The 15,093-nt window shown below is 41.9% G+C and overlaps 1 protein-coding gene across 3 annotated transcripts; it reads left to right on the top strand.

The window, feature by feature from the left end:
* The first annotated feature begins 1,029 nt into the window (after nt 1–1,029).
* LOC117818594 (low-density lipoprotein receptor-related protein 2-like) lies at nt 1,030–11,323 on the top strand. Of its 3 annotated transcripts, XR_004632377.1 has the most exons (22): nt 1,330–1,462; nt 1,691–1,837; nt 2,510–2,725; nt 2,822–3,043; nt 3,338–3,553; nt 3,667–3,896; nt 4,194–4,323; nt 5,033–5,223; nt 5,456–5,642; nt 6,011–6,223; nt 6,359–6,542; nt 6,624–6,825; nt 7,072–7,236; nt 7,810–8,010; nt 8,339–8,885; nt 9,026–9,145; nt 9,426–9,533; nt 9,649–9,882; nt 9,983–10,352; nt 10,436–10,491; nt 11,048–11,156; nt 11,249–11,323. XR_004632377.1 is itself a non-coding variant. In XM_034691543.1 (21 exons), the coding sequence occupies exons 1-21, from the start codon at nt 1,357–1,359 to the stop codon at nt 11,270–11,272; spliced, it is 4,122 nt and encodes a 1,373-aa protein (XP_034547434.1). In that variant the 5' UTR covers nt 1,030–1,356; the 3' UTR covers nt 11,273–11,323. The 3 variants fall into 3 exon arrangements, 2 of the variants coding, with proteins under 2 accessions (XP_034547434.1, XP_034547433.1); XM_034691543.1 differs by lacking the exon at nt 10,436–10,491 and having other exon boundaries at nt 1,030–1,462; XM_034691542.1 differs by lacking the exon at nt 10,436–10,491 and having other exon boundaries at nt 1,331–1,462; nt 11,045–11,156.
* The last annotated feature ends 3,770 nt before the right edge of the window (nt 11,324–15,093 follow it).

Raw genomic sequence — 15,093 nt, 5'->3', positions numbered from 1 at the left:
AAGAAGGAAGGAGAGATTTTTGAGATTTTATAAAAAATACTTTATTCACATTTTTATATAGGCCAATTTACATCAGTAAAATCTCAATGAGATGACTCAAAGTCAAGGGTTTAAAAACACGTGAAAAGTGCAAATCCCTGTCTGTGCAAATAACATTGTTGTAGCACCAGCGCTGTTCAAATGTGTCCAGATCACCCATCATTTTATAACATTTGAACTCCAGCCCAGTGGCGGAGCCACAGAGTTTTGACTTGGGTGGCCAAACTGGGACACTGACTGTTGAAGGGTTGGCCAGGCGTGGAAAACATTAGGGGCTTACCCCAAACCTAGGAGGGTTACTTCCAATAATCACATCTACTTTAACTTATTTTATAAAATAATTTAACAAATGTTACATTTTTGTAGATTTCTATCGTTAACATTAAAAATGTAACTTGACAGAGTGTCAACATTTAAATCTGCTGAACTCTTTAAGGACTCAAAATGAAGATGATTGTCCAAAGTCAAAGCATCAACAAAAACAAAATTCAAATCCACAGGAACTACTGTCTCTGCAGCTTGCTGAAATGCAATAGCTGATTTGAATATAAGTAATGCCTCTGACATGGCAAATAGCCAATCATATTTAAATATTTCAGGGTGGCCAATTTGTTTTCAGAGGCCACCCCTGGCCACCCCCTGACTCCGACACTGCTCCAGCCACAGTCTGGCCCTGATGTTGCAGAGCCACACTGCTGTGGCCTCCTGACCTGCCCTGCCTTCCACTCTGTTTCTCACATCAATGGCCAGTTTGGCTTCACCTAAGATACAGTTTAACAGTAAGATGATAGACAGAGAAAGAGAGAAAAATGGGGGGGAGAAAAGGAAGGAGAGGTAGCGAGAGAGAAGGGGAGAGGGTGTGAGTGAGAGAGAGAGAGAGAGAGAGAGAGAGAGAGAGAGAGAGAGAGAAAGAGAGAGAGACAGAAGAAGGAGGGAGAGAGAGAGAGAAAGAAGGAGGGAGAAAGAGAAGAAACAAAGGGGTAGACAGATAAAAGGAAGGAGAGGTAGAGAGAGACAAAAAGAAGGTGAGAGAGGGAGAGAGAGAGAGATGGAAAGGGAGAGGGTGGTAGAGAGAGGGCGAGAAGGGGAGAGGATGGGAGAGAAAGAGAAAGAAAAGAGAGAGAGCAAAAGAAGGAGGGAGAGAGAAAGGGAGATAGACATACAAAGAATGAGAGGTAGAGAGAGGAACCCCACTTGTTACCTTTAATAAATAAATACCGAGTTTTTAGTTTTTATTGTGGTTCTATGGGGGCTGAAGCTCCTCCCTGCTTCAGGTGCTCAATCAGGTTGTATCGCTCTCACCTGGTATCATTATAAATGCACGCGCACGTGGCGTCATTTCGTCCCTTTTATTTTTCTCTGACGATGGGTGGACTCTTGTTTCTTTGTGCTGTCCTATTGCACACCTTTATATCATCGCAAGGTGAGCCAGGTGTACGGAGATGTATGTTACAGCTTTGATCATGCAATGCCTTAGAATTAAAGTTGTATTATATTTGTCATTTTAATTGTGTTCTTTTATGATTGTCTGAATGTTTCTAATGCTTTTAATGTTTTAATGTAAAGCACATTGAGTTGCCCTCGTGTTTGAAATGCGCTATACAAATAAAGTTGCCTTGCCTTGCCTAATGTTTCTCAACTAATGTTTTAGCTGGAAGTGGACCTTTGAAGTGTAGCCGGGGGTCTAAACTGTGTAAGGATGGCTCAGCCTGTGTCATCTTCAACCATGTGTGTGATGGAGAGCCTGACTGCACGGATGGCTCTGATGAAGAGGACTGTGATTTAGGATGCAATGAAGGTAATGCATTGTTATCAAATGTCATATGCTATTACTTTCAAAGAGGTTTAGGACAGACCACTGAGTTATCCCACAGCAAATCCATCTGACTTGAAGTGCAAAACAGAAGGGTTGGATACAGAGGAATTAGATTAAACAAGACTGGAACTGACTTAAAGTTTCAATTTTAAATGGCATGATAAATAAAGTGGGTTTTACGTAATGACTGAAATAATCTGAAGACATTTTGTTGAATTAATCTGACTGAATCTAAATCTGTTTGTGTACTGTGGGATAAAATAACACCCCAAACCATCATGGTACTTTCAAAACTGGAAATGAAATGACTGATTTGAAATCATTTTAAAGCTTAAATTATAGAAACTGAACATTTTATCAACACATTTTTCACGGGACATCTAAACACCCAATTTTCATTAAGGAAACACTCAAGTTGGAAACTATTTACAAACATTAATGAAGGTAGCATATATTGCAGACCTGCAGTATTGGACTGCTTAGTTAAAACCACATAGACCTAATAATAAATAGCAACTAAGTGAATACAATATTCCATAAAGTCAGTTTCACATTTTCAATATTGTATTTGGTGTCCTGTTAACTTTCCAATCACTGAAATGACATGAGAAAGGACTTTTATAGAATGAAAAACACTACCCTGCTTCTGTTCAGACCAGTTCCAGTGTGCCCATGGGAAGAAGTGCATAGACAAGGATCAGGTGTGTGATGGTATATCTCAGTGTCAGGACCGTTCAGATGAACTCCAGTGTACGAAGCAAACTGAGGGCTGTGTTCACCACTGTGACAACGACAACCGCTGCTTACCTGCAAACTTCCTCTGTGACGGAGAGAGGGATTGCTTAGACGGCACAGATGAAGCAAACTGTGGTAGGTTGACATCAATGAGAATAAAGGTCTCTTACTGGAGTTGATGAGTTTAATATTTTGATCTTGAATCCTAATGTTTTCTGGTGTCTGCATTAGAGGACCAAGATGAAGATGGTCGTGATGAAGAGGAGAAAGCGACCAGTTCAACCTTGGGGCCTTCTACAACTGATGGCTCATTGACCCTGATCAAGTGTTCTCTGGGTTCTAAACCCTGCAATGACAACTTCGAGTGTGTTCTCTACAAGCATGTTTGTGATGGTGAGGCAGACTGTAAAGATGGCTCTGATGAGGGAGAATGCTCGTCTACATGTGAAACAGGTAATCTGGTGGTTGGTTTGTGCTCTTTTGATCTCTCTCAGATTCATGGGTTAAGAATCTGACTTTTCTGCCCTCTAGTGGATAGCATTCACACTAATATAGATGTTAATTAATTTTCTTCCATGTGAATGAAAAGTACACTGTTGCTTCAGTGAGTTTGGAAAAAAGTCTGCAATGTGAAGATCTATTCAGGCTATGTCCACTGGATTATCAGTGGTGGACTGTGTAATCCACTAATGCTGGAAAACACTCAAATCAAGGTAACTCCATGTGTGCCATGTGTGCTCTCTGCAGACCAGTTCCTGTGTGCCCATGGAAAGAAGTGCATAGAGCTGAGCCAGGTGTGTGATGGTATTCCTCAGTGTCAGGACCGCTCTGATGAGCTGGAATGTGCCAAGCACATGGACGGCTGTGCCCACCAGTGTGATAACAAGAGCCGCTGCATTCCTAACAGCTTCCTCTGTGACGGAGAGAGAGACTGCTGGGATGGCAGTGACGAGGCAAACTGTGGTATGTTTTTGTTTTTGTGGAGCCAGGAAATGAGCATCAGCTCACAGTCATTATTCAGCTCTGCATGTACATGATGCCTGATGCCTTTGTGATATTTGCCCCCCCCTTCCAAGCTGATGAGGGCTGCAGTGCCACGGAGTACAAGTGTACAAGTGGCCAGTGTGTGTCCGCCACAATGCTTTGTGATGGTCATCCTGACTGCCGGGACCGTTCCGATGAGGAGAGCTGCCCCAACGCCCCAAGCTGCACAACCAAACACCGCTGCCCCCAGAGCAAGGAGTGTCTGGTGCATGAGTGGATCTGTGACGGAGATCCTGACTGCAAAGATGGCACAGATGAGAAGGTGGATTTTGAAAAGGGACCATTCAGTTATACAATTTTTGTAACGTGCTCAAGGCCTTTTATGAGATGGGTAAATTATAAGAGTGGTGTCTGGAAAATGAAGTTTAAAACAACTCCTGCCAATCCACATTTTGTCGTGTAAAACTGTAGTTTGGGCTAATCTTGAAGAACCTTTCTTCTACCTCTCTGAAAAATTAGCAAAATCTTTTAATGAAGCAGAAGATTTGCTGTTGCCTTAATTCAAGAGTGTAACCTGTTAACTGATTTTATATTCAGAGTAATCCTTTTCCTCCTTTAGGATTGTCCTGTGGTTCCCCTGAGCTGTGAAGAGTTCCAGTGGTCTTGCAAATCCAAAACCAAGTGTGTCCCTACATCCTGGAGGTGTGATGGCACGAAGGACTGTGAGGATGGCAGCGATGAGGCCGACTGTGAGTAGTCATAACAAATGGAGGGAAAGTGAGCTGTTTGTTTGAATATGACAAGGAATTTAAATATATGATTTGAAGTCAGGTCAGGGTTTCATCATAGCAAAGCTTATTATTGCATCAGCCAGATATGTTCATACATCTCTTGCTGAAGTCTCCATCATACAGATATTTTTAGCACCTCCTACATCTCTTGTTGACCTCCATGCATAAAACCTCACTTCATTCTGAAGTATTAAGTATATGGAATTGCACCATTTGATTACTGAAAACAAGTTTATTCGTTACATTTCCAAAATCAATTAACTTTATCTATATAGTGCCAAATCACAGCAAATGCAATTTCAAAAACTGTATTATTCTAAAAGAACTGACATGAAGATAAGATCCAATCCCAACCTGTTAAGATCAAGCCTTGATCTTAGAACGTCCTCTCTTTGGTTCTGCTCAAGGTTTCTGCCCAGACTGTTCATCAGCCATCACTTCGTGATCTCTCAAAATGCCTTGACTCTCAAACATTTTTTTTTTTCATGGGGACAGGAGTAGTTTTTTTATCTCAACGATTTCAGGGTAAAACCAAACTGTAACCATTACTGCTGATTGTGTAAACATGTAAGCATTTAGTGAAAGGATGTTCCTCATTACAGTGTAAGGTTCAATGCCTATAAGGTCTGTTTTGAGACTAACTGTTTGTGTATGTTTTGGATACCAGGTGGGGTTTTGACATGCCCCCATCACCAGTTCCAGTGTGGCAGCCAGGAGTGCCTGGATCCGGTCCTGGTGTGCAACGGTATCACCAACTGTGCCGACGGCTCTGATGAGGGAGGCACCTGTCAGACAAACTGTGCAGAGGCGGATATCAGCCGCTGCTCCCAGAGCTGTTACAGTACACCACAGGGACCGGTAAGAACCCTCCAGCTTTGACTTGATTAGTTAACTTACCACAACCAAAGTCTGTTCAGGATAAAGCTGTTAAAAATAAAGAGTAACACACAGTAAAACATGGACTGTGAATGTAGCAGTTTAATGTAAAGATTTTAAAAGACAAAATTTGTCTGATCCTGTATACGTGTCCATCGAGCATATGTCGTCATGAAACCGCTCTGCTTACAAACACTTGGCTCTTGCTGTTTAGCGTTGTCGCTGTTCTGAAGGATTCAGGCTCCTTGGAGACGAGCAGACCTGTGCTGATATTGATGAGTGTGAAGGCCGGAGCCCCAGGGTGTGCAGTCACATGTGCATCAATACTCAAGGCTCCTATCAATGCAGCTGTCACCCAGGATACATAATGGAGGCAGGTGGACAGCACTGCAAGATTGCTGGTAAAGTCATTTTATGGAGGCATTTCAACATGTTGGGATATCCAATTTTTATCTGACTCTTTTTGCCAAGTGTTGGATGAAAAAATCTACTCCACTTACATATCTGTCTGTTTAAATATGAAGCCCAAATGGTCTGGTTCCTTTAAATGATACTGCATGGTTGAACAAATGTCCTCTATCTGCCTTTTAACACATATGACATTTCACCACTACTAAGAACATTGGTAAATTTGATGTAAAATTGAGTGACAGTTTTGTGCTCTGGATTAAACAACTTTGCCTTGTAAAAACACATCATAAGACCATCTTGATTTGAGTTATGAGTGTTGCAGGACACACTGTAATCATACAGTTTCTGTCCTCTTCAGGTGAACCCTTTCTATTGGCGTCTGTCCAAACAGACATTTTCTTGTTTGGTCTGCGTAGCGGCAGCTTAGATGTGCTGTCGTCCTCTGCAAAAAAAGCAATCCTCTCCCTGGACTACGACTGGAGGGAGCAGAGAGTCTTCTGGGTCGGTCTGGACTCTGAGAACATTAGGTGGTCCTCGTTGGACCAGAAGACCACAGGAACTCTGATTAAAGGTTTGTGAAGCATAAATGCAGTTGAAGTGTTAATGGTAAATGCCATCTAACTTGTCATCAAAAAGGCAGAGAACAGGTATCCACTTCATCCAGAAAGACACGGCACAATACACAAGATGCTGTTTCTCTTGACAGGGGTACGAGCTGACTCTGTAGCTGTAGACTGGCTTGGAAGGAATTTGTACTGGATCGATGGCGTGAACAGTCAGATTGTTGCCATCAAACTGGCCAAAACTACTGTGAGTGCACTGGACCACAGCATCCTCCTAGACGAGGACCTGGAGCAGCCTCGCTCTCTGGCTCTGCTGCCGCAAAAAGGGTGGGCATGTCCTTTGTTTAATTGCCAGACTATCCAAGAATTTTCACGAGAACCTGTTCTCACAGTTAATTTTCTTACTAGGCTGATGTTCTGGACAGAGATCGGTAATGTAGTGAAGATAGAGCGTGCAGGGATGGATGGGTCGGACAGGAAGGCAGTGGTGAACTCCAGTCTGGGCTGGCCTGGTGGAGTGGCTGTGGACACTATCTCTGAAAGAGTCTACTGGACGGATGAAAGGTTGCGGTTGATTGGATCTGCAACTCTGGACGGAGACGATGTTCAGGTACAAAGATTTGGAGGGGGTATATTGGCATGCTTATTTGACCCTTTTAAAGTGCAGACTTTCTTTCCTGCACACCTTTTCAGCGCAACACCATCTCTAACCAAAACTCATCCTGCCTAACTATTAATATACCAAAAGTGCTACCTCATGGGTTGTTTAATGCAAAAAAAAAAAAGACTGATACTACAAAAGTACAAAACAAAGTTGCATGCCTACATGACCATCGTGCTTTGTCTAAACTTTCAGATTCTACAGATGAAGGAGACCACCAACCCATTCTCCCTGGCAGTGTTCAATGACATGCTCTACTGGACTGATGCCAAGAAGCGAGTAGTGCAGGCTGCTCACAAAATCTCTGGCAAAAAATATCAAATTCTCCTGAAGAGGCCGAGACAACCTTTCGCTGTGAAGGTGAATACAATGCTCAGAATGAGGTTACGTTAGAGCACAGTTGGAATGGGGCTTTTTAATTTTATTAAAAGACACTAACTAAATTTGGTTCACTACAGTTGGGTTAAGTGGTCATAGCATGAGGTAAAGGCCCACGCACAGCAATGACATGAAACGTTGAAAGCTTTCCACTTAAAGTTATCAACCTATTTTGGGAAATGGTGAAAATCCTGGAGTCACTGATTGGAGAAAATATGAAGGACTGGTATTGGATATATTACATCTTGCATTTGGTGCATTTATAATCGCAATTCCAATAAAGTTGGGATGCTGTGTAAAACGCTGATCAAACAGGGGCTGTGATTATCGAATAATTTGAATCCCAAATTCGATTAAAAACAATGCAAAGACTACATGTCAGCTGTTGAAACTTAAAATGAGCATGCATTTTCAATATTTTGTCTGTCTGAACTTTTAAAACTGTCACAATGTGCCCAAACTTTTGGGGAATTTGGGTTGTATTTATTTTTTTATTGTGATAAAAGCATTAAAACAGAAGCCTTAATAAACATTTGTTTCCTGTTTGGATTCCAGGTAGTCCACCCATTGCTTCAGATGTACACTGAGAGCCCCTGTGAGAAGGTTCGGTGTTCCCACATGTGTGTGTTGAGCCCGGGACCCAAGGCTGTGTGCAAGTGTCCCTCTGGCCTTGTTCTGGCGAAGGATGGTTTGAACTGTGCCAAGCAGGTTGACTCATCATTCCTGCTGCTGCTGTCTCAATCCACTGTCACCCAGGTGTTGTATAGTCCCCCCCTGTTTTTTATGAAGTGTTTTGAAGAAATGGCATTTTTTCTTGCAACATCACACACACATGCATGGAGGATAAGCCAGTTGCTCATTTTACTCTAAAGATGGCAAACTAGAGGAAACTGCTAGCTTCCTCCATTGGGAAAGAAAAGACTGCTTAGTAACATAATACTATTAAAGCCCATTATCTAAAACCTGACTATTTATGCATTTATATCATCTGTACATAAACCAAAGTGTAACATGCACACACACCTTTCTTATTGCATAACTTTTTAATCATAAATGATCGTTAAATCCTTGTTTATCTTTGTAGATCTACTTGCAGTCCCGACACACGGCAGCAGAGCTGAAGGGCTGGCCTGAGCATGTTGCGCTGCAGGTTCCCAGCATCAATGAGGCAGTGATCATGGACTACAGCCTACGTGATCACACCCTGTTCTTGACAGATGATGGTACAACTTCCCTGAGCTCCTTCAAGCTGAAGGAAACAGAATTGTCCCCTAAGGGTCAGCTTCTAAAACTCATGAGCGACACCATCACTGCCATGGCTCTTGACTGGGTCACGCTCAACGTCTTCTGGAGCAGCAACAAACAGCCCCGCCTGCAGGTCACCTCCACCACAGCAGCACACACTGCTGTTCTCATAAAGGACGGTGTAGGCAGAGTGGAGGCCATTGCCCTCCATCCTCTCAGTGGAAGAGTGTGTTTCATCAACCTGGGTCTGCAGGAAACAGGAACTCTGGCAACTATAGAGTGTGCCAGCATGGACGGTGCTAAGCGTGCTGTGAAGAAGGATGCTGTCCAGTCCACATCTCTGGCCTTCTCCAGTAATGGGGACACAATTTATTGGGCTGACACAGGCAAGAGTTATCATTAATTTAAAGTGTAGTTATTGCAAGTTTTGTTTCATCATGTATTGCTCAAAATGGAATAAGCTGTTGAATGAAGCTGCAGTAGTTGGTGGTGTAGTAAAAAGGTAACAGCTTGGATTCTTTCCCAGGTTCAGGGACCATCTGCTCTGTCCAGCTTGATGGATCTGGATACAAAGAGTTCAAGACTGGTGCAGGCCTGGCTGCTGTGGCCCTGAGTGATGAAACTGTGCTTTGGATGACAGTCAGTGGTAATGATTCATTATGTTCCAAATACAATGAAACCTTATGCCATATTGTGTCCATCAATTCCTTGAGATGGTATAGATAAACATCACTACTTACCATGATATTGTATCTGTTCTGGATATTTTTTCTGAACCTGACTTTTTGGGACCATTTTCATGCCTAAATCAATCTGTCTCTACCGATGGTAACACAACCACCTCCAACTGTATATGTTGCTGAAAACAGAGCAGTGTCCTTTGCTGATATAATAACATTAGTCTGTGTGTTCGCCCCTTCTTTCAGATAAGACCAGGCTGTGGTACCAAGACGAGCAGCAGCAAAACAAATTGTGGTTTGAGGTCGGCACAGAGGTGGTCGGTTTAAAGGCGTTTAGCAAGTCTAGTCAGACTGGTATGTGAGAAAACCACACATCATAACAGATTTTAAAGGGTTCTGATGTGAGTGAACAGAGGTGTTCTGTCAAGTATTACCAGCTAACTGACACTTTACCTAACTGTTTTCACAGGTTCAAACCAATGCACAGAAAACAATGGCGACTGCCAGCACTTATGCCTCGCCACCCCAGGAGGTCGGACGTGCAGATGTGCCCATGACCACGTCCTTGTGAATGTCACTCACTGCATCCCAGAGCAGCACTGCCCGGCAGGCAGCAAGCCCTGTCTGGATCAACTCGCATGCAAGCCTGTTGAGAAATTCTGTAACGGGCATGTTGATTGCGATGACCACTCAGACGAGAACTGTGAGTCTTGACATCGTCTTAAAAATCAACTAACATCCAAATCTGAAACAAAAAAAAGAACGGCATTGGTTTTAAGCTTGAATCATCATCTTTCTTTTAGGTGTGGGTTCAAAGCAGAGATCAGGAGCCAAAGCTCTGGCTCCCACCTTGCTCCACAACTCCTCGCCTCCTCCTAATCTTGCTGAAGACTCAGGCCTGGGCACCACCCTGAATGGAAGCGGCCAGCTGAGGAAACTGGATGCCCAGCAGTGCAGCCAGAGACGCTGCAGTGGCAACGGTCGCTGCGTTGAGAACTCAGGAAACACAGACTGTGTGTGTTCACTGGGCTACAGTGGTGATTCCTGTCAGGACCACCTCCTCAACATCATGCAGGGTCCCATTGTGTACGGGGCTGCAGGGCTCTGTGCAGGACTAGTGGTCATTGTTGTGATGGCTGTGGTCGTCAAAAGGAGGAAGAGTGCCAACACAAGGTTTGTTTGGATAACCGAGGTTCTGTAACAAAGGTTTTTATTTGTAACCTAGATGAAGTTCACACTTAACATTTCCTTTTTAGTCTTGACGTTTTTTTCAGATTACTTGAGACGCTTCATGAGAACAGTGGCAATACAAGCAAGTACAGAGTATTTGGTGTAATGTTTACCAGGTTTGATGTTTGACCAAATGTAGATGTTGCTGAAGCTGAAGTACTAGTTTAAAATTTCTCAAAACTTACCCACTCATTCCAACGGGACCAGGCATGTCTGAATCAAATATCATGGCAATGCATCCAGCAGGTGATGCAGCACATATGCTGAAACGGTAATTTCAACCATATGGTGCCATTTAAGGAAAAGATGACTGCTTGAGTCAGTCAGTGTAATCTTTTGGGGACTATGACTATCTGTGTCATAGCAATCCAACTTATAGTTTGGATGCGTTAGCAGCGGCTGACACGTTACCATTGCACGAGCTAACTACCTAAAAAAACTGAGGCAAAGATTTGTTGATGGCATCGAATGCACTTCATCAAAGCTACATAATAAACTACCAAAACCATGTTAGTTTTAGGAAGGTAGTTGTAAACATGGAGTTTGTCATAGCATTTGATGTAAGTGCAGAGTCAAATATATTAGTTGACGATGCAAAGAGTAGTTGTATTATCGTTGATTATTTTTTTGTCCAGCAGGAGAGCTAGCCCGGCTGCAGGGAAGGAGACGGGTATGACTGATCTGGAGAACAAAACGGAGTCCACTCCCACAACACAAAGTGCTGCATCAGACAAAGAAAAAACAGAGGTGGACCTCCCAAAACCTTCACAAACAGGTTCCCAGTTTATCTGTCTGTGCTTGTGGTAGAGACGGTCTAACATTTCTGTCTTTCTCTGTAGGAAGCTGTGTCTACTGTGGACTGAGGCTGATTCATGGGCAAGACATGTTTTAAATAAAGTACATTTTCCACAGTTTCCTGTGAAGTTATTTTGGCATTGTTTGCTGTCAGTTAAACCACCAGTGATTTAATTGTTGGTACAAACTGTGACAGCCTTCTCTGTTATGTAAATGACAAACAGTTATCAGAAAAGTAGCTTCATACTGAGAGATGGTGAGTAGTGCCAGGTTGGATACCATAAGGTGGCGCTCTCTTTGTGTACATCCTGAAGTAACAAAAGGATACTCTGAGCAAGCTTAGAGAGGAACTGATTGCGACAGGTGCTTAGTTTCCTAATCCAAAACAAATTTAAGTCTCTCCATGTCAAGGAGTCGCGCTTCTTAACATCTACTGCTTCGTTTGCCAACAGTGAGGACCTCTTGTATTTACTGTATGGTGACACACAGCACTGAAAAGCCTTAAATCGTTGTTTTGGAAAGGTGGAATGAAAAGTAAGATGTTTGTTTAAGAACAAGTAATCAATGTATCAAAATAGTCAAAGATTCATTTCTTCAAATTGAAATTGATGAACTTGATGTAAAAGCCAAAATATTTAATATTATACTGTCATCACACATAGCTATGCCTGTGTTCTTTTAGTTGGCAACCACTTTACACAAAAATAAAACCTCTGAATCATGCGGTTCATTTCCATGAAATTATGCTCCAACACTCGTGTCCAAGACAAATGTACTTTTTGTTGTACTGTCCGTCATATCATGATCTTAGACGTCAACTTTTTAACACAATTTTAGAAAATTGTCCTGATTTGTTTTCCATGTCTGATGAAGATAGAGTTCAGTACCTGTTTACACACTGTTTCAGTTTGCTCTGTTTGTGTGAAATGCTGTTCAGCAGCATAGGGCCACACTTAGTTTGATTTAGTTGTGGTCACTGTCAAATGTCTGAAGTGTAACTCTGCTTTTTAATTACTTTAGGTCATTGGTTGACGTGCAGTATTGTAACTGCTCTCCTTTTTCCCCTTATGTTGTTGCTCCTATTTTGTTTTGTTTTGTGTTTGTGGTGTCTTGTAAGTCCATACAGGCTGACACGATTAATGTAAAACTAAAAAAAACTAAACATGTCAGTGAATAGATATGAGCTGATGATTTATGTCAGCCCAACTGTTTAGCTTTAAATATACCCTCTATCAGACCAATCTCTTAAAACTAAATGTCCCCATGAGTGGCACAAAGCTCAGTACAATGACAAACTAAACCAAGTCGATGAGCATTGTGTACATACAACTTATTGTAAACATAACCTCACAGTGCTGTTTTTAAACCTTAGACTCCAGTTGCGGAATTCTTTTTACAGCATGTGCTAATGTGCTACGGTCTTGGTTATAATGGTGGAATGCAGCCAAGTTTAGCTAAATGAAAATAACCTTTTAACTCTGCTTTATGTCATCTTCTCTGAATTTCAGGAAAAATACTCTGCACATCAATATATTTATTTTACAGCTGATTTCTTTTTGGATGAACATTTTTCATTCATAATTCATTTGATTTATTACGCATTTAACATTCTGAAACAAATCTGACATGGTAGTCCACCCATTGCTTCAGATGTACACTGAGAGCCCCTGTGAGAAGGTTCGGTGTTCCCACGTGTGTGTTGAGCCCGGGACCCAAGGCTGTGTGCAAGTGTCCCTCTGGCCTTGTTCTGGCGAAGGATGGTTTGAACTGTGCCAAGCAGGTTGACTCATCATTCCTGCTGATGCTGTCTCAATCCACTGTCACCCAGGTGTTGTAGTGCTACATGACGTATTAGTATGACAACAAGAGTAATGATCCCAAGAGTAACATTCACAGTGGATCAAACAAACAAAAGGAAGTAAGGGATAATGTATGGTTAGCAGGTAGCTATGGGAAATAGAATTCCGGCAGGGTAAAACAAAACCTCTTCGCGTCAGGGATTTATCCTGCTTATTACCCAGCTACTAACTTAAGATACAAACACGTTGTTACAAACATTGATTAAAAGATAACTTTATTGCTTTAAAATGATTTATGTATACAGTTTTTAAAAAATAGTCCCAATGATTCCACGTCAGTTAGCGTTCCATGGAGCTCTGTGGTTCACACACCTTTGATAATAAACGAGGCAGGTCTAATCGCCCCACATACAGAGGCTTTAGTCCTCATGGCAGAGATTGCTTGTTTGACTCCCGGCCACGACCATTCCCTGCATGTCTTCACCCTTGTTCTCTACTCCCCACGTTTCCTGTCTCTCTTCAGCTGTCCTATCTAATAAAAGTAAAAAAAAAAGTAAATAAAAAGTAAAAAAATAAATAAATAAACAAGGCAACTTTGAGCCCTGCTGCTACCATCATCACCGCTCATGGTTTAAGTTTCTTCTTAGAGATCAGTAACTTAATGTTTCTCTCACCGGCTCTGCTCGTTGCTAATATTGTTGGACACGATTCAATAGAAAAGTAATTACGTTGTTTAGCTTGCCGAATTAGCATTCTAACCGAAACTAACCTTGTAGCCACATTGTTCACCAATTGAGCAGCAACCTCCAGTCTAAAAAAATGAGTCCACTGCAGAAGTGCTAAAAACTGCAGTTCATTGAGGATCTGCTTGAGGCTTACTTCAGAAGTACCAGAAACCACATACACACCAATTCAAAGAAGCCGATCTTTACAGCAGAAATAAACATGTTTACAGCCTGGTACAAAAGACGAGTGTAGTCTGGATAGCTCATTCCTCGATCGGCACACATTATACGGGGGGGTGAATTTTTTTCTAATGCGGCAATTTCGAAGATATTGAGATTACGAGTCTTCCAATGAGAGGCACAGCTGACTTGATTGTCAGGTGGGAACACTGTAGCTGTTGGCTAGGAGGCTCAAAGCCCGCCACTTTACGTCACAATCCCTCGACAGCAGCAATATGGCTCCCGCCGACGATTGGCCTCAAAACAGTGCTTCAGAAACAGATGGGTGAATTCACAGATACTACGTCCATATTTTATACAGTCTATGGGCCCTAATCCTCTTCTGTAGTCCAAGTCAGTCTCCATGTGTTCAGCGTATAAACATTGTTGTACAGTCTGTTCACTTTTAACAATCTATATTTTATCAGAAAGATGTCCAAACATTAGTTTGCTTTGTGATATTTTATTAAACATAAATGGAGTTTCAAACAACAAACCCTTTAACATACTTTTAAAACAAGTGGTGAAGAAAAACGTTCTTACTGGCTGCATTTCCTTAATTTGAATTATTGTGACAAAGATGTTATGGAGTGATGTGAATCATCAGTTGAAAGCATTCATAGTCCAGCTGGCAGTACACGTTTATGTGCCAGATAAATAAAATGTTCCTACAGAAGGGTTCCTGAGGTGATGGTACTCTCTTCTGACAGTCCCCTGATGTCACCAATATGATACTAATGGAAACTTACGGTTTTACCTCAACTTACGGTCTATAGTGTCAATAAGCAGAAGAAAAATGTGCTGGAACTCTTTTCCGCAGATTGATTTGATATGACGTGTGATGAGTTTGTCTCTGGTGTTGGTCATGTTAGTGAAAGTTAATAACCGTTGTCAATGGGGTTTTGACCAATCACAATCAAGCATCTTACACAACTGGAAGATCAGTAAAAAAGTTATGTAATAAGTTATGGTAAAAGCTGCTGCCTTAATGTCTGGTTAAAACAAATCATGCATGTTGTGAAGTCCTTAGTTGGAGAGGGTTGTAATGACAACACATTTGAAGTTGAATTTTCAAAAACTTTAAACTTTTTCAGAGTTTGCTATCCTGCTAATTGTAAAAATGAAAGATACAGGAGTCAAGTAGTT

Source organism: Notolabrus celidotus, chromosome 9 (assembly GCF_009762535.1).
Source record: "Notolabrus celidotus isolate fNotCel1 chromosome 9, fNotCel1.pri, whole genome shotgun sequence".
NCBI classification, from domain to species: domain Eukaryota; kingdom Metazoa; phylum Chordata; class Actinopteri; order Labriformes; family Labridae; genus Notolabrus; species Notolabrus celidotus.
The sequence above is the reverse complement of the archived record's forward strand: the minus strand, read 5'-3'. Positions and strand labels throughout refer to the sequence as shown.